We start from the raw sequence: 25,865 nt of genomic DNA, 5'->3' as shown, positions 1-25,865 counted from the left end.
TATATGCTTTTTATATTAGTCAGGTCAAAATTAGATAATATGCTTAATTACTTACTCTATGTCATCAGTTATTCACTAATTCCATGTACCTAACTACAAACACAACAAACAAGAATTATAGGAAATAGGTCTTAGTATTCCAATGTACAAAAATTACGAATATGTTTTTTTTTCTTGTAACTGTCAGTGAGTACGATGTTGTGCAATGTGGTAGTGACCTTAGAAGTAAACATTTTATCAGTTCTATCAAAAATCTGAAGATTTCTAACAATTTACGATTAAACTAGACACAGCATCTGAAAGTAACAATTAAATTTATTTGGCTAGTCAGCACTTTCACGTTATAACCAAATTAAAACAGTAGAACCTTTAACAGTACAGTTAAAGTTAAAAGGACAAAGCTTTCTCGTTGGGCTAAACCCTTATCATGCTGAACACGACTGATTCTGCCTTTGCGACCAGTGCAGGTCATGATCAGCGTGCAGTCTGATCATGATCTGCACTGCTCGCCATTCAGTCAGTAATTTTTTGGAATGCACCCATTTTAACAGCTAATGGTACCGTTCAAATTGAAAATGGACAAGAAAATTATAGAAATTTAGCAGGGTAAGATTTTAACAGGCAACACTTTTCAGTACAAAAAATGCAACAACCAAATACTTTCGTTAATCCTTTTACAGCTGGTCTGAAGCGACTCTATTTATTAGAAATGTATACTTACATTGTATCTATTCATTGTTGTTCTTGGTAAAACTAACTTTGTTTAACTTTAGATGTTTGATCGTGTTTTACACAAGTTATAATTGAACTAATTTGAGGTAATACAATGAAAAGCTTCTAAATAACATTACTGTTATTTTTCTTTACAGGTCTGAAGCATCTTGACAGAAAATATGCTTCGGTGTTACGAGATACCATTAGATTGTTGGCGTAGGGTGAAAAAATTGCAAAGTCTAGTTTCAGATGTTCTTACGAAATGCGAAAGTGTTGAAAAAGCACTTTCAAAACATGATGAGAAGGCAGAAGCTCATATTCCTCTGAAAACTGTATACGTTTATACCATACAAGACGATCAAGAGTTTTTGAAGATTTTCGGAGAGAAAGCCGAAGAAATTTCCCCAACGTGTTTGTCAGAAGAATGGCATATTGAGACGAATGACGAGGAGAATGATTTCACACTTGGAGCAGAGTTTGCAGGCTTCTTTTTTGAAAACTTCTCTTTCAGGACTATCAAATCCGTGTCCAATAAAACAATTATTCCCTACAGTCCAAGGGCAATTGTGGCGTCTTATAATGAAAGCAGTGTTTTAGAAATGGTTGTTTTTAGACCGCTAAAAAGAAAAAGTGTATACCTACAAGGACTTCTCAAAGAGCTAAAGCAGAAATCCGCCACTCAAGGTAAAAGAATAGATTTGATTAATTTGTTTGGTACACTAGTGTGTGTGTGTTTTTTTTTTTTTATTAATTTAGGGTTTAATCATAAATCATCTAACCATAAAAATCATTAAATACATTTATATGGCAGTAGATTTGTGTCTATGTTTGATTTTTTTATTATGTTCAATAACCGGAGTTGTTTATATTTCTGTTCGATTGTCGCTTGCAAATAATTATTTTCATGTTACGTTTATCCGATGATAAAAACAAGATGTATGATTACCGCACATACTTTATTTTTATTAAGCAGAGCTACCGGCGCCGCTTTGCGTCGCATTAAGGTTATACGTGTGAAAAGAAAACAGATATAGTGTATACTATAGAGTTGAAAATTCGTAGCATTTATTGGAATCGGTGCTGTTCGGTTTTCTTCCAGTAGACTATGCGCATAGTAATTAACAGTGTCAGTAGATGCTCGCCTTTACGGATTATAAAAGCGTCCCGCTTACTGCTTTGAACATTGAATAACAATGTAAACGGGTGTTTGATGATAAGAAGTTCCCGAATAAGTTTTCTACGTAGAAAAAAAGCTGTAATACATAAATTTCAATGTGACCGATGCCGTAACAGAAATTTTTAATATATACATGCAATTTTTGGTTATGACGTCACAGATTCAGTTTGGTGTGATGATAGTGTGTTCGCCTATACACTCGAGAGGTCGGGAGTTCGATCCCTACCAGTACCAGACACTTTTCTTTTCTTTTATTCCACTAGTTTTATTTTTTTATTGTATTTATCATGATTTTTTCAAATATTGTAACAAAAATCATTCATGTGAAATTTTGACAAATGTTTTGTTTTGGTCAGGTTCCAATGTACTGCCTGTACAGTAGATGTAACTTTAAAAAAGTTTTGGGGTCCAAATTAACGTTGAATTTTGGAAAAGCACACATTGCTCTTCTCCCTTTTCACATATATTGCATCCACGCTCCTAAGAAGCACTGGCCATAGTTTTACACTTGGAAAAAACTGTTGGCTATACAAATCGCCCCCTTAATGCAAAAAGGTACCAAGTGCCTTCTTTATTCATATGCTCATTGTACCTTTTTGCATTAAGGGAACGAAATGAAAATAAACATTAAAATGGAGCTAGCTAAAAGATAAACCTTAAAAAGCCCTAGATTTTTAGCAGTCCAGTAAATTAAACAGGGGTTTTCGAGAATTTTGGCGAATATTCTTTTTCTTTGAGTAAAATTCTAATCAGTATTTTTTAAAGATGGTTCGTCTTTTGAAATTAAAACAAAGTTTAACATTGTACATGTAAATGCATGTTTATTGGATCCCTAAACTACATAAAACTCCATATAAAGCTTGATTCATTGCAAATTCAACATTATGCACAACAAAAATATTTCTCTACTTTTGACTTCTTGTCTTACTGCAATAAAAGACCACGTACAGAAGAATTGCTGCAAGGTATATGAGAACTCGGGGGTTAATCTGTTTTGGTCCGTCAAGAACTCTGGACATGTTATCAAAAAGCTAATAAATAAACACTTCAAATGTTCGAGTTTAAGTTCTTATGACTTTTCTACTCTTTATACTAATTTACCACATAATCTTATTAAAGAAAAACTGGTAGCTTTAATTGAGAAAACATTTGCAAGAGAAAACGTTTATTATCTGGCATGCAATAAAACAAGAGCATTCTTTTCTAACAGTAAATTTAAGAGATACATCCTATGGAGTTGTTATAAGGTTTGTGACGCTCTTAGGTTTTTGTTAGATAACATACTTTATCAAATTTGGCAATAAAACTTACAGACAAGAAATTGGTATCCGCCCGCTTAGCTCAGTAGGTAGAGCGTTGGTCTACGGATCTCGGGGTCGCGAGTTCGATCCTCGGGCGGGGCGTATGTTCTCCGTGACTATTTGATGAACGACATTGTGTCTGATATCATGAGTCCTCCACCTCTGATTCATGTGGGGAAGTTGGCAGTTACTTGCGGAGAACAGGTTTGTACTGGTACAGAATCCAGGAACACTGGTTAGGTTAACTGCCCGCCGTTACATGACTGAAATACTGTTGAAAAACGGCGTTAAACCCAAAACAACCAACCAACCAGATGGGAACTAACTGCGCCCCACTCATTGCTGATTTATTCTTATAATGTTATAAACGAGATTTCGTGCTTAGTTTATCCACTGGGACACAATTTGAAATTATTTAAGCTCGAGGTATCTTGATTATATTTTGAATAAGGACAACTTATATTTTTCAGAAATTGTGAAACACATTTACCCAAAAGAGTTACAGCTTAACAAGACTAATACTTTAGGTTTAGAAGCGTCATTTTTGGACTTAAATTTAACAGTTGTGAATAATAATCTATAAACGAAAATATATGATAAAAGAGACGATTTTAATTTTGATATTGTCAACTTCTCCCACCTTGATGGAGATGTCCCTCGAGCATGTTCATACGGTGTCTATATTTCACAACTTATTTGTTTTGCAAGAGCTTGCTCAAAGTTAGAGGATTTTAATGATAGAAATCTTCATATCACCAAAAATTATTACAACAGGGTTACCGTTATCATAAGCTACGGAAAGCTTTCAGTAAATTTTACTACAGATCGTCCGAATTGTTAAAGAAATATAATACTAACCTTAAAATACTTAACACCCGGATTACTATGGAGTTGTAGTTTATAAAACCGGAAAATTAAACATAGTCCTTACTTAAAACAGACATTTGTAAAATGTTTTAAAAAGTTTATCAAAAGAGGATATGATGCGAAAATCGTGAAGAACAGTGCATGTTTAGTGATTGACCCCGCTACAGTTAATCGCTACGCTTTCCTATTTGATGGTGCGATGACTAACAAAGTGTAAGATTCCTTGATGCCTACATAAAACGAACGGAGGGAGTAGAATTTTGTCTTGCAGCTTTCTTAGCCGTGCCCTTAAAAGTTAGGCTCTTGATGCTCTGACTTCAGACAAGTTGTTGAGTACATTGATGTAATTATACCTTAGATTTAGCATAATTTTATGTTTTACTTGATATGATCTGGTATTTTTTCACTAATGTTAGAGCCTTTCTCAGCGGGGAATGATTTTATTTACATTGTGTTCTCTAACTTGTTGAAAATAGGGTAACTGCGAGGTTGGCATGCCCTAATCGCGTTTAAACCCCAAGTTTCCTTTATGTAGGTTACTGGCCGTTCCAAGGCGGTGCCAACATTTTCAACTGGTTTGCTGTCTGTCTTGTACTTTGTGTTGTATATGTTGTCTTTTTAGCTCGACTTTTCGAAGAAAATGAAGAGCTATTGCACTCGCCCCGGCGTCGGCGTCGGCGTCGGCGTTGGTTAAAGTTTTTGATAAAGTCAAATATCTTTGTTACTATCAAAGCTATTGACTTGAAACTTAAAATAGATATTTACTATCAAAGTCTACACCAGAAGAAACAATCCCCATAACTCTGATTTGAATTTTGACAGAATTATGCCCCTTTTTAACTTAGAATTTTTGGTTAAAGTTTTTGATAAAGTCAAATATCTCTGTTACTATCAAAGCTATTGACTTGAAACTTAAAGTAGATATTTACTGTCAAAGTCTACACCAGGAGAAACAATCCCCATAACTCTGATTTGAATTTTGACAGAATTATGCCCCTTTTTAACTTAGAATCTTTTGTTAAAATTTTTGATAAAGTCAAATATCTCTGTTACTATTAAAGCTTTTGACTTGAAACTCAAAATAGTTATTTACTATTAAAGTCTACACCAGGAGACACAATTCCCATAACTCTGATTGAATTTTGACAGAACTATGCCCCTTTTTAACTTAGAATTTAAAAAAAAAAAATTTGATAAAGTCAAATATCTCTGTTACTATTAAAGCTTTTGACTTGAAACTCAAAATAGTTATTTTCTATCAAAGTCTACACCAGGAGACAAAAATCCCATAACTCTGATTTGAATTTTGACAGAACTCTGTCCCTTTTTAACTTGGATTTTTTTTTACTGGCAAAGCTCTAATTCAGAGTCAAGCACTGAGAAAAGTCGAGCGCGCTGTCTTACGGACAGCTCTTGTTTGTTGTTAGCGTTCCTTTCCTCTTTCTCTTCACTCCCCCTATCGTCGCGCCCCCTATCATTTCCCCTTGTATTTGCGCTCCCTTCCTTGGCATCCCCTCTCTGTTTACTATGAGTAAGTTATCGTGCCCGCCTTAAATTTGGCTGCCGGAATCCTAAGGCGGTGCCCGATTGTTCTTTTTCCTGCGTATGTGTGTGCGTTCGTTTGCTTGTGCGTCTGTGTGTCTTGGGTGGTGCCCTACAGTGTTGTTATATCTTACTAGTCTGTTTATCTATGTAAGTTAGTTGTGTGTGTGTGTGTGCGTGTGCGTGTGCGTGTGCGTGTGCGTGTGCCTTTTGAACATGAGTGTCTGTGCTGCTGTTGTTTACATTGTAAGGTAACTGTGATTAAGGAACGTAGCATTCCCTTTTAAATATTCATCCTTGTTCTACTTTCCCCTTCAACCCCCTTTCTACCTCCTACCCCTACTTGCCCCCTTTTCTATATGTTGCATAAAATTAATATGTACTTGTTGGATATTTGGAGCAACCCGTCTATAATGTTTTTTCCGTTTTTTACTTTGCAAATGCGTGGCTCTGAGTCTGTGTTTGCGGTGCTCTGTACTTCTGAGAAATCTTCCATTACCTATTAACTTTTGTCTTTCTCCCATACCAGACGTCTACCATAGCAGAATTTTTGACAGAAATTTGGTCTCATTCTTCCTTCCAAAAAGAAAGTAATTTGACAATAATGACATTAAAAAGAATTACAATAGCCAGTGTCTATGATCCCAGGATTACGTAAATTCTGATTTCTATAAACGTTAAAATTTGAACATGAAATATTTACAATAGGTCTTCATTTCTAAACATTCACCCGAAAAGAGATTAGGTTATAGGCCTAATGAGATTCTATTATGTTAAAAAATCGAACGGCAAGCTTTTGAATTTGAAGCGTTTATTATTTGTGATTGGTTTAGAACTATGATCATAATAATGTATGTAAAATTGTTTATATAGTATGTTTCAATATGAATAACACAAATTTTCTCTTTATCTCGGTGCAGATGTATATCTATACATCACTAATAATAAACACTTCAAATTTAAAAGCTTCAAAAAGGAGATACTCTATTACGGGTCTAATACCTTAAATAAATTCTTTTGCAACATATTACTATCGTAAATCAGATTGATCCGGTTTTAGAATTTAATAAGAAAAATTAATAGTCGTTTAAAGATACGTCTGTAAGAAGGTATATCAAAACACAATGATAATGGGGATGTTGTTAACAAATTTCGTAAGAGTTTGGGTCATGGTAATTTTCCAGTTGTAAAGGTATTAGACCCGTAATAAAGTATCTCCTTTTAGAAGAGTATCCAATTGCTGACTGAAATTTTTATCGTGGGGGTGGGTTGGGGGGGGGGGGGGCGTAGGTTCAAGCCCCACTGGGACCATTTCTTCGTTATTGTTTTCCGTTTTTCCTAGTAATTTTTTTTTCAAGACTTATTATTGATTTATTGTACAAAAGTGGAAATTTTGCATTTGATAAGCAATTTCTTGCTGTTCAAAGTGAATTTACCTCTGAAACAGAAGGGGGCAGAGTTAGACATCTTTAAAAATACTGAGTTATATGCGGTAAAAGGTCTCTACTTTGCCTTTACTTTTTAGATTACATATTGTGGACGAAATGTAGGTAGGTTTTACTTCTGCCTCAAGATTATTGTTTATCAATAGTTTGGTGTTTCTTTTATTAAAATTAATGGTATAATGAATTCTCTGCAAACGTTTTTAGACAGTGGCCATCACTTTGCAATTTTTCTCTACTTGAGCTTGAGGAAATACCATAAATTATACAAAATTTATAAAAAACGGCACATTGAAAGTTGTTTAAAATTTCCAACACAATGCAAAACACTGTCAACTTTAAGAATATACCTAGCAAATACCATTTTTATACGCCCGTTTGAAAAACGGGACGTATTATGGGAACGCACCTGGCGGGCGGATGGGTGGGCGGGCGGGCGGGCGGGCGGGCGGCGTCCACAGACTTTGTTCGGAGCATATCTTCTACATGCATAGAGGGATTTTGATGAAACTTGGCACAGTTGTTCACCATCATGAGACGGAGTGTCATGCGCAAGAACCAGGTCCCTAGGTCTAAGGTCAATGTCTCACTTAGAGGTCGAAGGTCAAATTCAAGAATGACTTTGTCCGGAGCATATCTTCTTCATGCATGGAGGGATTTTGATGAAAGTTGGCACAATTGTTCCTCATCATGAGACGGAGTGTCATGTGCAAGAACCAGGTCCCTAGGTCTAAGGTCAAGGTCACCCTTAGAGGTCAAAGGATACAAGAATGAAAACTTTGTCCGGAGCATTTCTTCTTCATGCATGGAGGGATTTTGATATAACTTGGCACAAATGTTCACCACCACGAGGCGGAGTGTCATGCCCAAGAATCAGATCCCTAGGTCTAAGGTCAAGGTTACACTTAGAGGTCAAAGGATACAAGAATAAAAACTATGTCCAGAGCATTTCTTCTTCATGCATAGAGGGATTTTGATATAACTTGGCACAAATGTTCACCACCACAAGATGGAGTGTCATGTGCAAGAACCAGGTCCCTAGGTCTAAGGTCAAGGTCACACTTAGAGGCCAAAGGTCAGATACAAGAATGACTTTGTCCGAAGCATTTCTTCTTCATGCAAGGAGGGATTTTGATGTAACTTGGCACAATTATACACCATCATGAGATGAAGTGTCATGCGCAGTTCCTTCTTTAGAATTACTTCCCTTTGTTGTTACTATAAATAGCTTATATTGTAACTTTTTCATTACTAGTCGTAGGGAAAAATCGAGACAACTTTTCTGTAGTACAACATGCACGTTACATCCAATTTTGAGGTGTATTTTGACCAGTCTCTACCTGGTAAGGATTTTTGTGTGGACTTACAATTTTTTTTTGGATTTTTTTTTAAAGATTAACTTCCCTTAGTTGTTACTATAAAGAACTTATATTGTAACCTTTTTTATAATTGACCGAAGGGAAAAACCAAGACCACTTTTCTATGGAACAGCATAGATGTTACTTTCCAGTTTTAGGTTATTTTAAGGTATCTGTACCTGGTAAGGAGTTTTTTATGGACTTAGAAAAACAAAAGAATTACAATGATTACTAAACAACCACAAAATTAAAATTCCATCTGCAAATACAGGTGCTAGAGTAAAGAAATTTGCTGTGACGGGCGTATATTGTGACATTCTGGCACTCTTGTTTAAACATTACTATTAGGGGTCCAATACCGTTTTATATAAAACAATGTTATCGTCAAGTTTAGAGAAACTTATCTGTTTAGTGTTCAAGCCATTTACAGATTGTGTGTGATGGAACAGGCGGAGAACTGTATAACAGACAGTTTTTAGATCCCACTGAGACTGAGATGTTTTGATATCTGACGTCTGGTTTGTTTCGTCGGGCCCATAAGTGTGTTTCTGTTGATACACTGTCTTCTGTCTCCTTGAGAACATGTGTTTTTTTCGTTCTGAAGGTTTGGTTTTTATATGAATATTCAAGAGCATTTTTGTGTTTTACATGCTATGTTGCCGTTTCGTATATTAGGGATAACTTTTATTTGCACTGTCCTGTGACTTTTGAATATGATAAGTGGTGGTGGTTGGGATGGGGGTGGGGTGTGGGGGCGGTAAAAATGACGTTAGGTGTACACCCAAAGCCGGTTTAACCGTTCCAAGATGTTGCCCCACTGTGTTCCTTTGTTTGCTCCTTTTGTCATCCTGTGTTTGCTTTGTCTGTGTTTATGTGTATTTTTGTGTATGTGTGCTGGTCGTGTACATGTCTGTGTGCTGTGGGTTGCACTTTGGAGAGTCTACGTTTTTTGGGACGTGGCTTAGCCTTATTGACATTCATCTTTGTTTTAGCAGGGTATTATTGGACAAGTAACAGAGGCTTTCTAGAGTGATTGTTGAGATTGTACAGATAAATCCTACATTCCAGCATACATAATTATTTTTATTTTGCATTGGACTTTTTCGCAGATGATTTTTGGGAAGTGTAGCCTTCCCAAAGTCGCCAAACTACGTATACCGACATTGGTGAAATTTTAGTTACAAATGCCGTTACTACCTTTCTCCATACGTACGCTATAAAACTAGTTCAGTATTTCTATGAAATTCAAGGGTCTGAGAGTGAACAGATCGATAACATTTATTTAGCGTATGCAATAAATGTAAACACTTAGATTTGTAAATGAAAAATATGGCAGGGATTATAACTTCTTGTAAAGAAGATTGTCTATGCGTTGTACTACTTTACGACGTAAATATTTATCACGTGACCAAGAACACAGGGTTCCGGTTTAGGCTGATCACAACCAAAACAAATGTAAGCCTCTGCAGATCTAGTCACAAATAGTCCAAATATAAATAGTGCTAATCTTTTTAGCTCACCTGTCACATAGTGACAAGGTGAGCTTTTGTGATCACCCTTCGTCCGTCGTCCGTCGTCTGTGCTTCCGTGCGTGCGTGCGTGCATGCGTCAACAATTTCTTGTCTGCACGATAGTGGTTTCATTTAAGATTTTATTTTAACCAAACTTGCACACAACTTGTATCACCATAAGATCTTGGTTCCTTTCTTGAACTGGCCAGATTCCATTATGGGTTTCAGAGTTATGGCCCCTGAAAGGGCCGAAATTAGCAATTTTGACCTTGTATGCACAATAGCAGCTTTATTTATGATTTGATTTTTACCAAACTGGCACACAACTTGTATCGCCATAAGATCTTAGTTCCTTTCTTGAACTGGCCAGATTCCATTATGGGTTCCAGAGTTATGGCCCCTGAAAGGGCCAGAATTAGATATTTTGACCTTGTCTGCACAATAGCAGCTTCATTTATGATTTGATTTTAACCAAACTTGCACACAGCTTGTATCACCATAAGATCTTGGTTCCTTTCTGGAACTGGCGAGATTCCTTTATGGGTTCTAGAGTTATGGCCCCTGAAAGGGCCAAAATTAGCTATTTTGACCTTGTCTGCACAATAGCAGCTTCATTTATAATTTGATTTTAACCAAACTTGCACACAGCTTGTATCACCACAAGGTCTTGGTTCCTTTTTTAACTGGCCAAATTCCATCATGGGTTCCAGAGTTATGGCCCCTTAAAGGTCCAAAATTGGCTATTTTGGCTTTTGCAGCCATATAGAGACTTCATTTATGGTTTTATTTGATACAAACTTCCAAAATATCTTCAACAACAATAAATCTTAGATTCCATGACAAATCAGATCCAATCGTAGGTTCCAAAGTTATTTTATATCTGATTACCTCCCCTGATTGTAATCAAAATGGATTTATATCAGTAAGTACTTATAGGATTTATTTGAAATTTCATAATTGTCATTAGTTGGACTGAGACAATCAGGGTAGATAACTATGGACTGATTTTATGTCAAATTACCTCCCTTTATTTCAAATTAAAATGGGTATATCTCCGTAACTAATGAAGATACTGATCTGAAATTTCATTTATGTCAACAGATTTATTTGGCAGAGCCTTCTTTTGTTCACTTACAATATTTTTATGCCCCCGAAAGGAGGCATATAGTTTTTGAACCGTCTGTCAGTTTGTCGGTCTGTAAGTCTGTCCGCAATTTTCGTGTCCGGTCCATATCTTTGTCATCGATGGATAGATTTTCAAATAACTTGGCATGAATGTGTACCAAAGTAAGACGACGTGTCGCGCGCAAGACCCAGGTCCGTAGCTCAAAGGTCAAGGTCACACTTAGACGTTAAAGGTCATTTTTCATGATAGTGCATTCGTGTCCGGTCCATATCTTTGTCATCCATGAATGGATTTTCAAATAACTTGGCATGAATGTGTAGCACAGTAAGACGATATGTCGCGCGCAAGACCCAGGTCCGTAGCTTAAAGGTCAAGGTCACACTTAGACGTTAAAGATCATTTTTCATGATAGTGCATTCGTGTCCGGTCCATATCTTTGTCATCGATGGATAGATTTTCAAATAACTTGGCATGAATGTGTACAAAGGTAAGACGACATGTCGCGCGCAAGACCAAGGTCCGTAGCTCAAAGGTCAAGGTCACACTTAGACGTTAAAGGTCATTTTTCATGATAGTGCATTCGTGTCCGGTCCATATCTTTGTCATCCATGGATGGATTTTCAAATAACTTGGCATGAATGTGTACCACAGTAAGACGACGTGTCGCGCGCAAGACCCAGGTCCGCAGCTCAAAGGTCAAGGTCACACTTAGACGTTAAAGGTCATATTTTATGATAGTGCATTGATGGGCGTGTCCGGTCCATATCTTTGTCATTCATGCATGGATTTTAAAATTATTGGGCATGAATGTGTACCACAGTAAGACGACGTGTCGCGCGCAAGACCCAGTTCCGTAGCTCAAAGGTCAAGGTCACACTTAGACGTTAAAGGTCATATTTCGTGATAGTGCTTTGATGGGCGTGTCCGGTCCATATCTTTGTCATTCATGCATGGATTTTAAAATTATTGGGCATGAATGTGTACCACAGTAAGACGACGTGTCGCGCGCAAGACCCAGGTCCGTAGGTCAAAGGTCCTAAACTCTAATATCGGCCATAACTATTCATTCAAAGTGCCTTTCAAAGTTCATTCTTCCCTTTGTTGTTCCTGTCCTTTGGACTTAAATATTTTTACTGAGGACCTTCTTGTCCATAAGTGCAGTGGTAACAGGTGAGCGATATAGGGCCATCATGGCCCTCTTGTTTCCTTTCCTAGTGCATTTTCTCAATAACCACGTGTTTACTTTTACTCTACCGAGTTTCAGTATGGATCACTTTGCATTCTATCGAAATCGGCATGATCCTATCGCATGCTAGGTAAAAATGGCGGCGTAAGAATTTAATGTCTCGAAAAGAGAAATTGAAAGAAGCGAAAAAGGAGTAAATTCAGCGGGTTGTATTTAACGAACTGTAGTTTTCTTATATAAAAGTTAACACCCGCTTTTCTTTTTGTTTTTCTAAAGTAGCGAGATAGTTCTTTATGGGAATATAAGTCTCTGAAAATCTGATATGCTAGAAATGTCGAAAAAAACGTTATAAAGTAAGTGGATTTTATATGAAATAAAGGACAGCCGGATTTAGTGGTGTTCAGCCGATAAGGGGCAATACATGTTTTTGTTTTGCCAAACTCCTCGAAAATCAGTGAAAAGGCCATTAATCTATTCTATATGATGTAAAATGGTGACAAATGGCTGACAACTCTTAAATATTTTTTACGTTTGGAATTTAGACTCAATTTTCGACCAAGTGGCTCTATTTTGGTCGAATTTAGTACCTAGAAAATATCTTTTCTTACATTTTAGCACTGCAATTGTCTAGATTTTATTAAAATTAGCATGTTTCTGATTGAAAATGACAAAAATCTTAACGATTAAATGGATCTTGAATCCAAATTTTATGAATAATGTAATAAAATTTGCGATATTGCTTGCACAGGGCTAAATTTCGCGTATTTTTTTGAATGGGGGTGACCTGTAATAAATGGTCATTTCTCTAGATTTTCTCAATATTTTGCAACGAAACTAAACAGATCGTTGTGAAATAGGTGTACCTTGAGAATGAATGCAAATTCGTGAAAAAATCAAACACAAAACATTTCTTATAGGCTCATCACAACCAAAACAAATGTAAGCCTCTGCAGGTCTAGTCACAAGTCGTCTAAATATAAATAGTGCTTATCTTTTTTCCTTTCCTAGTGCCTTTTTTCTATAGCAAGGTGTTTACTTTTCCTCTACCGCGTTTCAGTATGTATCACTTTGCATTCTTTTGAAATCGGCATGATCCTATTTTTGTTCTCTGGTTTTATGCATTGACATCTCACTTTGGAAGATCCTGCCATGATTGTCTGTCGAACCTGCTTTAAGTCTAGTCCGTTTGATTTTCTTAGAACCTTGCCAAAGACATAAACCCGTATTGATTTTGGTGTCGAGGTCAAAGCGACCTTTAAAGCCTTCGTTTGCTTTTTCTGATGATCAGACTTCATACATACAGACATTAGTTCCCTATTAGGTCTAGAGTCAAGTCAAAGATTATGATTTGAGTAACCTTTACTGAATTTTGTCTGGATGTGGGTTACTTTTTGGGTTCAATGAGTAAAAAAACTGGAAGCATTTAGTGAAATATTGCAAAATGATGGAATCTTTTCTTGCCTGGCTTCTCGATTAAAATGCATACCGGTTCAGCTACGCTTCCCTACACTCCTCTCAGGGCTTTGATTTTTCAAAAGTTTGCTTAAGCTCTGTCTCTTCATTACCTGGAGTATTTCAGGAGTTACGGCCCCTGATTGACCGCTGAAAGAGCCAAAATTTGTTAACTTTTACCTTGTGAACGCGATAGAAGTGACATTTTATATTTGATTTTAACCACATTTACACACAACTTAAGTCACAATAAGATCTCAGTTCCTTTCGAAAATCGGCTAGATTTCTTTAGGGTTCTAGAGTTACTGCCCATGAAAAGGGCAAACGTTTCTATTTTGGCTCTTTCAGCCATATAGAGGTTTCATTTATGCTGTGATTTGATACAAACTTGCACAGAATGATTATATTGATGATCTCTAGGCCTGGATCACAACTGGGTTATGTCGGGTCAAATCAGAGGAAAAGCATGTTAACAACCTAGAGGCAACATTTATGACCCTATCTTCTTGAAACTTGGTCAGAATGTTTATCTTGATGATTTCTAGTTCGAAACTGGGTCATATGGATTCAAAAACTAGGTCACCAGGTCAAATAAAAGAATAAGCTTGTTTACACCCTAGGGGCACATTTTTGATTCTATCTTCATAAAACTTGGTCAGAATGTTTGTTATTATAAAGTCTTAGATGATTTTAAATCTGGGTTACGTGGGGTCAAAAACTAGGTCACTAGGTCAAATCAAAGGAAAAGCTTGTATACACTCTAGAGGCCACTTTTTTTGCTCCAGTCTTCCCGAAACTTTGTCAGAATGTTTGTTTTCATGCAATTTTGGACAAATTAGAATCTGGGTCATGTTGGGTAAAACACTAGGTCACTAGGTCAAATCAAAGAAAATGTTTGTTTACACTCAAGAGGCCACGTTTTTGGTCTAATTCTAATGAAAATTGGTCAGAATATTTCTCTCCATGAAAACACTTGGTAAAACATGTTTACACTGTTATGGTGTGTTACTCAGGTGAGCGACCTAGGGCCATCTTGGCCGTCTTGTTGAAATGTCAGAATGAGTTCAAAATATATTTACTAATATTTTATAGATGGTGAACAAAAACGAAAAATCAAGGAGAGTCAAACTGCCGTCGACTACCTAATTGGAGAAATAATTGCATTGTTCAATATGAGTAACATCGAAGAGAAATTTCACCCCAGAATACCAGGCTACGAGTTGATGGAAATTGATGACGAGGTAATAAACTTTATCCTAGATATCTTTTTGAAAGTAAAGGTTAAAATTAAATCTAGAGAAAGTTTGTAACCCCGCTTGAAAACAATTGAGGAATATAGCCACATATACCAAATTAAATCCTGCTCTAAGACAAAAACAGTATACATGCATCTCTTCATGCGCCCGCGACTGGATCCGGAAATGGCGTCACCAATAAGGCGATCAATTATGAAAATAATACTGCTAAGTAATGTCTGAGGAAATCAATAGAAAGTCTTATAATATCAGATATCATGTCATGAAACAAGCTAATGTGGAATTTTAAATGTTTACATTTGCACCTTTAAGAAAAACTTCATCGGTTTATTTTTTACCTTATCCACCTAATTTACAATATATTTTTACATGTCGCTATTACCATTTAATATTCATTATTTTCAGCTATTCTTGGAGAAACATTCATACTAAATGCGTAATCGTAACTAACTGTCTTACACTTTCGTAAACCTGGGCTCGTAAATGCAGGCTCAATAACCTCAGATCCCCTTTCTAAATTCCAGTGTGTTTAGTTCTGCCCATTGTTTTCTCGTTTAGGGCAAACCCATTATTAGTCCCCTACTGGTTGAAAACCAGTTTCGGGAACTATAGGAATGCGCTTTTCCGTCTGTCATTCCGTCAGTCCGTCCATCCGTTCGTTCGCAATTTCGTATCCGGTCCATAAATCTGTCATCCATGAAGGGATTTCAATATTACTTGGAACAAATGTTTCCCTTGATGAGACAACGTGTCATGCGCAAAACCCGGACCCCTAACTTAAAGGTCAAGGTCACAATTGGAGGTCAAAGGTCAACAGGGATTTTTTCCCTGTCCGGTCCACAACACTGCCATCCATGAAGAGATTTTTATATTACTTGGCACAAATGTACCTCATAATCAGTCGATGTGTCATGCACAACATTCAGACCCCTAGCTGAAAGATCAAGGTCACACTTGGCAGTCAAATGTTAACATGGCATGGGCAAGGTCTGTTTCGTATCCGGTCCATAACTCTGTCATTCATTAAGGGATTTTAATATCACTTGGTACAAATGTTCCCCATGATGAGATGACCTGTCTTGCGCAAATCCCGGACCCTTGCTCCAACGTCGTCACAATTGGGGGTCAGATGTCAACAGGGCTTTTTTTCCTGTCCGGTCCATAACTCTGCTATTCATGAAGCGATTTTAATATTACTTGGCACAAATGTTTCCCATGATGAGACGACGTGCCGTGTGCAAAACCGGACCCCTAGCTCAAAGGTCAAGGTCTAAATTAGAGGACAAAGTTCAATAGGTTTTTTTCCTGTGCGGTCCAGAACTCTGTCATGCATCAAGGGATTACAATATTACTTGGCATACATGTTTCCCATGATGAAACGAAGTGTCGTGCGCAACACCCAGAACCCTAGCTAAAAGGTCAAGGTCACACTTGGAGATCAAAAATCAATAGGATTTTTTCCTCTTTGGTCTATAACTTTGTCATGCAAAACAGGATTTAAATATCATTTTACACAAATATTCCCCTGGATGAGACAACTTGTCATGCGCAAAACTCGGGCCCTTAGTTGCAAGGTCAAGGTCACACTTGGAAGTAAAAGGCCAAAAGGTCTTTTTTCCTGTCCAGTCTGTAACTCAACAGTCCTTAAAGGGATTTTCATATTACTTGGCACAAATGTTCACCACCACGAGACGGAGTGTCATGCGCAAGAACCAGGTCCCTAGATCTAAGGTCAAGGTCACACTTAGAAGCCAAAGGTCAGATACAAGAATTACTTTGTCTGGAGCATTTCTTCTTCATGCATGGAGGGATTTTGATGTCACTTAGCACAAATATTCACCACCATGAGGCAGATTGTCATGCGCAAGAACTAGGTCCCTAGGTCTAAGGTTAAGGTCACACTTAGAGGTCAAAGGTCAAATTCAAGAATGACTTTGTCCGGAGTATTTCTTCTTCATGCATGGAGGGATTTTGATGTAACTTGGCACATATGTTCACCACCATGAGGTAGCCTTGTTTTTACAATTACTGTAAATAGATTATATTGTAACATTTTTATTACTGGCCGTAGGGAAAAATCGAGACCACTTTTTTGTGGTAAAACATGCATGTTACATCCAATTTTTAGGTGTATTGTGACCTATCTCTACCTGGTTAAGAGTTTCTTGTGGACTTATATTATATAGATTTTTAAGGATTAATTTCCCTTTGTTGTTACTATAAATAACTTACATGATAACTTTTTTATAATCGGCCGAAAAAAAATTCCATATGAAAACAACTGTATTAATCCAATTGTTTTGTTATAGCACATTGTATATATAGTACAATATTGTTTATACATCATTGACATATATCAGTTCATTATGTTATGCTGCAGTAGAAATATTAGGTGCATTCCAGTAGGGGACTTTATATTGCATGGCAATACTTCATTCACTTGTTTTAACTGGGGACCATACGCCGCTTTTCATGGAATTACACGCTAGTGTATCATTGAAGGTTCCATGTGCACCGCCGTATGAATACTTCTGCGGGTGTCTCTAAATTGTTCTTGTAGCATGTGTAAATATTGAGTTCTGCTAAACCCGGGGTTAGAGTGCGTGGACGGTAGCATGCATTTCCACAACCGTCCATGAAAAAGCCCAATCAAACCGACAGTTTCGTTTTTGTCGTGTTGAGCGACCTGTGGAGTTTCCACCTTTTCTTTTATGTTCATCTTGCAGTTCCACCAGACGAGCATCAATTCAACTGCTACACATACAGTAGAACTCAAACAGATATAATATAAACAAAAAAGCATTTCCGTTGGGTTAAAATGATAATACATTTCAAGGTCTTTAAAAACCTAATATTGACATGTTTTCTATTTCAAATATCCGTAAACGAAAATCTAGGTGCGTATCACACGAAATATTATATTCAGTTGCATAAACAAATAAAATAAAACTGTTTTTGAATTAGATGTACAATTTAATAAATACCGTATTTATTATGCATGAAAAACTCTTGTAGCTCAGTTGTCAGTCATGTGATCACTGGTGTTTTTAGCTCGACTATTCATAGAATAGTAGAGCTATTGGACTCGCCCATGCGTCGGCGTCGGCGTCGGCGTCTGCGTCCGCGTCCGCGTCCGCGTCCCGATTTGGTTAAGTTTTGTATGTAAGCTGGTATCTCAGTAACCACTTGTGGGAATGGATTGAAACTTCACACACTTATTCACTGTGATAAACTGACTTACATTGCACAGGTCCATAACTCTATTTTGCTTTTTTACAAAATTATGCCCCTTTTTCGACTTAGAATTTTTTGGTTAAGGTTTTGTATGTAAGCTGGTATCTCAGTACTCACTAATTGGAATGGATTGAAACTTCACACACTTGTTCACTGTCATGATCTGACATGCACAAAGCAGGTTCCATAACTCTATTTTGCTTTTTTACAAAATTATGCCCCTTTTTCGACTTAGAATTTTTTGGTTAAGGTTTTGTATGTAAGCTGGTATCTCAGTATCCACTAATGGGAAAGGATTGAAACTTCACAGACTTGTTCACTGTCATGATATGACATGCAGTGCAAAGGGTCAATAACTCAACTTTGCATTTTACAAAATTATGCACCTTTTTAAACTTAGGAGTTTTGGGTTAAATTCTTATATGTAAGCTGGTATCTCAGTACCCTCTAATGGGAATGGATTGAAACTTCACACACTTGTCCACTGTCATGAGCCGATAAGCACTATGCAGGTTCCATAACCCTATTTTGCTTTTTTTTAAATTATGCCCCTTTTTCGACTTTCGTATTCATTCAATCGACAAGGCTGTTGAATAGTCGAGCGTTGCTGTCCTCCGACAGCTCTTGTTTTTATATTTTGTGGTCCTCTGGAGAATGGATTTCAAATTGTTTCTATATCACAGTGCCTATTTAGACGGTGCTAGTGGATGTATGAGATGTTACACATTTCATCACATCTCATTAACAGACTCAGTCATATTATTTAAAGCTTTTATTTACTTCAACACAGTACACCGAAGGACATAGGTTTTAAAAAATCATTGTATTTGATGATATAACATCTTGCAACCATTCCTGGAGATGTTCATCAAAATCCATTGCAAATATTACTTCTTTGTATTATTTTGAAACATTTAACTCTGTAACATAGATTCATTGTTTTGTGAAATGAATCTTTACAGACATAAATTTAGTCAAATAATTTAACATCTGTGTCTTATATTTGTGTTTTAGATATTCCGTGTTGATTCTTTGTAACAAGCTGATAGGTTTTGCAGTCAATTCAAACTGTAACTATGATATAAATGATGTAACAATATATATTAACCTTATAAAATTTCAAGATTGTCAAGTTTACAATAGATTCATCAAAATTTAAATTGTTGGGCAGGTACGGTGTTTTTGATCGAATGTCGAAAGACTGTAATATTCAAGATGCTGCAAGACTTTTCTCACCCGAAGTTGCGTATGTTATTGTTTGGTGTCGAAAGCTCATTGGTGTATGTTTTGATGACGTTGCATATTTCGTTTCCCCACATTGAGAAGAGGCTTTGTCGGGCGGTTGCTATTTGGAAATATAGATTATGTCTTTTATAACACATACTTTCGTTGCCCCTGTAGTCACAGCACTCTTTCAAGAAAGCCCTTCATACCTGTACTTTCAGAAATAATACACTCATTTGAGAGGGGGACTTCAAATATGTCATAAAATTCGTCAAGACAGTTTCTTGGTTACTTCTTTGGAACAATGTCATTTTTATTCTGAAATATATTTCACCTCTATCCAATTGTCTGCTGACGTAAAGTTTAATCAAGTAAATTTTATTTTTGTTTCTTCTTTCTCTTTCCCCAGAAGGTAGATTAAAAGACAATAATATATCAAAAATATGTCACAATATCAACTTCAGGTTTCAAAAGGACTTTTTGCGGTTGAAAAGGGTATTAAAGGTTTTGGGTACCGGTTTAGTACTCTGCATATCGACATAGAAGAAAACAAACGACCAGACGAAATAAAACAGGAAACCCGAGAGACAGCCATAAAAGATTATTTACAAAAATTCGGAATCACAAACGTTGAATTTAACTATGTCTCCCCGTCTGAAACAAAATTTACCTACGTCGGTGCCTCATGCACAGTGAATCAGAAAGTTGGCGTTCTTGGAAGTTTCGCTTACAAGACAAATAACCAAGGGTATAGTATTTTGTGTGGCCTCATCTCAAAACATCTCGCTACTGCATCTCAAAATGATGATAGTATTTATCTAGAGAACGGTGAAAAGTTAGGTTCCGTTTTGTCGAATACCACTAAGCATGGAGGCTATGATATAGCTGCTGTCAGTATTGCCGGCGATATTGAACCACTCTGTTTTAAGGAGTTTAGAAATTCGGACGGAATGTTGGACCCAGGGAGCCTTCACAAGGCGGTCACTTTAGACGACTATAGGAGACTACAGGTATGCCCTTACCTTGTTCGCAATGTGTCTGCAGATATTTTTGTTTTGATTGGGTCACAGAATGCATCCACCACGCATTAACGGTAGCAGTTTTCTACTAATTTTCCCACGTGATCTTTTTTATAGCAAAATTCAATCAATATACTGACTGAAATTTTAGCAGCAGAAAAAGGTAAAGATAATATTAAGATGCTGTTTAAAAAAAGACTGTTTTCAGTTCCAGTTTATATCAATGATTTTCAATTCTAAATTGTGAACATTTATGTTTAAATGTACCATTTTTGAATTTTCCTTATTACAATTTTTTATTATTATAATAAGATAATGAAATTAACATTCCTGGTATACAATATCTTTGTTTTAGGATATTCCAGTATACGCATGGGGTCGCAAATGTGATAAACAACCAGGAAGAGGGAAAATAACTATTCCTAGATATATATGCGCTGCCTGTCCCTTACCACACATTATAGTGATGGATCAAGATGCCTCTCGAAGAATGGCAGAACCAGGTGACAGCGGTGTAATTGTTTGTGTGGATGATTTAGATAAAGACGAAGTTCTTTTGATTTCAATGTTAAGCGGATCCCCCGAAGATGATAAATTATTCGACGAAAATCCCTGTAGATTAAGAACATACACGACATTTTCGTTAAAGAAAGGTGTAGATCAGCTGTCAGAAAACACATCCTGTACATTTAAGTTGGCTTGAAATTATTTTGGAAAACTGTATATTAAAGTTCCATAATACTTTAAATTTTATGTTCAAACAGATGAAATAGCTATCCAAGTAGATGTTTTGCATTACTACATGGTTAGGAAAGCACTACTTTTAATACTGCACTGATTTTTTACAGTAAGAGCAATAAGGGATGTAATTAGAAATAACAGATTCATACATACTTTCTACTGTGTTCATCCGTATTCTGACCTTTGACAAATATTAGAGAAAGCTATTTTAGGAAATAGGATTTAACAAGAAATAAGTATATTTTATGATCCTAACGGAAACTGTGGCATCCACAGTATAAGTGGCATATGCATTTTGAGCCTTTAAGTGATATTTTTTTGTGTCAGAGCAAATTGTGAAATACAGAAAGCAAACGTTTAGCACGTGAAAAAGAATGAGTAATGTTTAATGTTTCGTGATAGATATCGCATTTTTTCATTAAATTATTTATACCAGTAAAATAATTAGATTTAACAATTGTGAATGCTACAGTTTATGTAATACTTTTTACAAATTAAGTTCAGTTAAATTAGCAGGTTTTCCACATATTGTGACATTTTTGTAGTAAACTAATATAGCTTTTTTAATTCAATCTGACAGAAAATGTCCAATGACCAGTATCATCCAGTATTGACTAATCGACCACTTCTGACCAATTTATGAGTATTGATAATGCTGTTTGAACTAAATAATAATACATGCATTCACCTTATTCAAGCCCAAAATAAACAGTCATTATTTAATTTTCCACAAACTCTGCAAAATAACTTAACAGTCAGTATTGACTAGTTGATCAGTATTGACCAATCGACCAGTATTGACCGGTATTGACCACTTCAGGGAGTATTGACCGGGTGGTTTTAACCGGTTTAACCACCCAACATTGGTATCCAGAGAGTAGACTTAAACGCAAGTTTAAGTAGGTAGAAAATCAGTTTTATAAAAAGGCGGTCTCGTTTCCGAACAGTTTATCCCCCACGGCAGAGCCTCGGGTAGTTAAACCCTGACTTGCCGGCTAAACTTGAGTTAAGACAGACAGTTACCTAATATTCCCTATATCGTGTCAAATAAAAGTATTTCATTTTGTAGGTCTTATGATATGCGTTGTTTGTGTTTGGTTTATGTCTTCATTTTATTCTTGTTAAAGAGACCCTACTAAGAGGTCTTAGCGTGTTTTGATTTTGGTTATCGATGGATTGTTGTTTTTGCGTGCACCGGTAACGAGTAAACAATGGACTTTATTCCAGGAATGAATAAATGATTGTCGATCGTAGTAGGTGGGGGTCAAAAGTGTCTACTATGCATCCTCTTGACTTTTTCATAGGTACATTTTTTGTACCAAATTGTTCCGCAGGGCCAACTCTTTCAAAACATAAAATGTTCCCATGAAAAAAATCTTTTGATTTCACTGTTTCTATGGCAACCGTTCATTTTTGGAAAGGACAACCATATAGATTATAATCGATCATATCTTAGTCAGTTTTGTTGATAAAACAATAAAAATGGTATCAAAATGGAGTTAATGTTAATTAACTAGTTCGCATATTCATTAATATTAATTAGAATGTTACAAAATCTAAAAGTCTCTCTGTGTTTTCTTAAATAGTATTTTGTAACTTTGATGGTATTCTTTTTACTACAAAAAAGGTATGTTTAGCTACTTTGCATAAATATCTATTGTATTTAGATATATGTAGGAAGAAATTTGAATCCTTGTTATCAATATCATGATTTCATTGATTTGTTTTAACTTTAAAGTATTAATTTTAACATTTTTCTGTAATTTTGTCATCCAAGAAATCCTCTGAAACATTGAATGTATCCATCAGTTTATATCAGATTCTTAATTATGTTGCTCTTTTATTTGATTGTTTCATTATTGTTGTCAATAATTACATTTTACATCAGTTATGTATTCTTATGTATATATTCACTATATATCAATATATTTTCATTTTTATTTTACTTACTATAGCATATTTGCTCTCTTGATGGTTAGCTGTTATGAATAATTTTCTGTGCTGCTTTATAACACAGTATTTATAAAATGGAAAGCAACCGTCAAAAGAAGATCATAGGCTATCCAAAAATTACTTTTTTTATAAATGGCATTTGATTACACTTTGATTCTGAATCAATTTATATCAAGATAATGATTTTTAGAAGAGGCGGCAGACTACCACAAAACCTTAAATTCTATTATAATGAATGTGAAATTGAAATTGTCAACAGATTTACCTACTTAGGAATTGTTTTTTCTAGTGATGGTTCCTTTAGTGCTGCAAAAACTACATTAGCCGGACAAGCTTAGAAAAGCAATATTCACATTAACTAAATACGTACATCAATTTACGTACTTAACGCCTTTGCATAAATTAGATCTATTCGATATATTAGTGTCTCCTATTTTGAACTATGGAAGCGAAGTTGTAGGATTTGGTGATTGTAATGCTATAGAAAGAGTACATTTGCAATATTGTAAAATGTTAATAGGGGTAAAGAAAAATACACAAAACGATTTTATATATGGGGAACTGGGTAGTCATTCCAAACGATGCAGCATTATAAAATACTGGCTGAAATTGATATATAGTGATGACAGAAAATATGTCTATAAAATATATCAAATGTTGAAAAGTGATTTTGATAATGCTCCCCAAACAATTAACTGGTGTTCTGCAGTAAAAAGTTATTATGTTCATTAGGTTTTTATGCTGTTTGGCTACAGCAAAATGTTGGTAATATTGATATGTTTCTAGTTATTGTTTAATTAAGCAAAGATTTCGAGACAATTTTGTACAGAATTGGCATAGCAGGTTAGAAGACTCGTCAAGAGCATTATTTTATAGAACAATACCGTTATCCTGTTTCAGATTTCACGAATATCTAAATATCATATCTGTAGATAAATATAATAAAGCATTGTCCAGATTACGAGTATCGTCACAGATTACAAATAGAAGCTGGGCGCTGGACAAGGCCGACAAGTACACCAACAAATGATAGAAAATGTTCAAGTGCAACGTCTTAGAAGACGAATTTCCTTTTGTTTGAATGCCAACTATATAATGACATACGAAAACAGTATATACATGAAAATATTGGAACTATCCAAGTATGTTTAGATTGATAGAACTGTTTAGATGTAACAATACAGTACAAATTAAAAACCTAGGTAAATATGTATATCATGCTTTTGTTATTAGAAAGGAAGCAGTGTATGGTACAAACAATATTTAACGTGACTGTATCTTTACATGCATGTAAAGTAGTATAAATGTATAATTGTATTAGAAAAGTGGTACACTTATGAAACCAGACAGCGAATATATTAAATCCAACTTCATAAACACTTAGTAATTTTAAATACAGCTGAATATTATTGTATACACATGCACGACCGTGAAACCAATCTTACATAATTATTTCGAGTTTGTAGGATCGGTCCTATCCGGCTCTTTTATTTTATATATACAAAGTCAAATTTATTAGACCGTTATTACCTTACATTTCGTTTCGGTAAGGTTAGTGCGGCAGTTTTGAGTCTAGAGTCTTGGGTCTATCTGCCCATTGACATTAATGAAGTTCATTAAATGTGACACTTAGCTTATTTTATGTTTCTTTAGAATAGCATATTAGCAAATAAATGTTAAGTTTCAGTTATTTTGCTTAACCGTATACGTTTTGTAACGGTATAGAGTAATTAGCCATGTTCTCAGCATTGAGAAATATTGTCCGACAATTTAGATATACATCCTTTGTAATGATTGATATATAATATGAATTGTAATTGTATTATTATGTCAAAATGTAATATGTCATACCTTCTCCACTTATATATAACTCAAGAATACTTGGACCTAGGAGAAAGTTAATAGGGAGGTTGATCACAGTGAGCAGGAACAGTTAAACGGTTTCCGGACGATAACTCAACGCTTGGGCCTAGGATCAGAAAAAATGATAGGGAGGTTGGTCATGACCAGCAGATGACCCCTATTGATTTTGAGGTCAGTAGGACAAAGGTCAAGGTCACAGTGACAAGGAACAGTTAAACGGTTTCCAGACGATAACTCAAGGGATCAGGAAAATTGATAGGGAGGTTGGTCATGACCAGCAGATGACCCCTATTTATTTTGAGGTCAGTAGGTCAAAGGTAAAGGTTACAGTGACCCGGAACAGTTAAACGGTTTCCGGATGATAACTCAAGAATGCTTGGGCCTAGGATCACGAATCTTGAAAGGGAGGTTGATCATGATCAGCAGATGACCCCTGTTAAGGGTTTCGGATAAACAGAACTAGACGAGTAGATGCGCTCTTCTATATATTTATTTTCTATGCTCATAGCATGAAATTCCAATACATGTGAGCGAGCGATTCTCTGAAACAATGTATGTGACATTATTTATTATACGCTCGAAACATACAAAACATATACATGTACGAAACTATATTATGTACAATATCATAACGCACAATGCGATGACAACATTGCTTAAAATATTTACTTAATTATTTTAGGAAATAGCACAAATGTATTTATAACAATTAAAATAAGTTGCATACCGACTATGATGTCTTAAGCGTCGAAACCTTTAATATTATTTTTTCATGACAATGCGCCGCTTCTTAACGGAAGTAATTCAAACGTTGACATACGGTATAAACAACTGACGTAACGGGCGTCGCGCAAAAATGCGCAAGACGCGACGTTAACAAAAACAGGGTTGCCAGCAGT

General features: G+C 35.9%; 1 protein-coding gene across 1 annotated transcript; it reads left to right on the top strand.

The window, feature by feature from the left end:
• The first annotated feature begins 875 nt into the window (after window positions 1–875).
• On the top strand, window positions 876–24,971 carry LOC128549502 (uncharacterized). Its single transcript, XM_053526232.1, has 4 exons — window positions 876–1,398; window positions 14,769–14,917; window positions 19,855–20,400; window positions 20,765–24,971. The coding sequence occupies exons 1-4, from the start codon at window positions 894–896 to the stop codon at window positions 21,110–21,112; spliced, it is 1,548 nt and encodes a 515-aa protein (XP_053382207.1). The 5' UTR covers window positions 876–893; the 3' UTR covers window positions 21,113–24,971.
• The last annotated feature ends 894 nt before the right edge of the window (window positions 24,972–25,865 follow it).

This window comes from Mercenaria mercenaria, chromosome 16 (genome assembly GCF_021730395.1).
Source record: "Mercenaria mercenaria strain notata chromosome 16, MADL_Memer_1, whole genome shotgun sequence".
In the NCBI taxonomy this organism is placed as follows: domain Eukaryota; kingdom Metazoa; phylum Mollusca; class Bivalvia; order Venerida; family Veneridae; genus Mercenaria; species Mercenaria mercenaria.
This window is presented reverse-complemented; position numbering and strand designations above follow the sequence as displayed.

Coding starts and splice junctions, on each gene's coding strand:
- LOC128549502 (XM_053526232.1), top strand. CDS start 894: ATGCTTCGGTGTTACGAGATACCATTAGATTGTTGGCGTAGGGTGAAA. Junction 14,918..19,854: donor TGATGGAAATTGATGACGAG/GTAATAAACTTT, acceptor TATCAACTTCAG/GTTTCAAAAGGACTTTTTGC. Junction 20,401..20,764: donor ACGACTATAGGAGACTACAG/GTATGCCCTTAC, acceptor TCTTTGTTTTAG/GATATTCCAGTATACGCATG.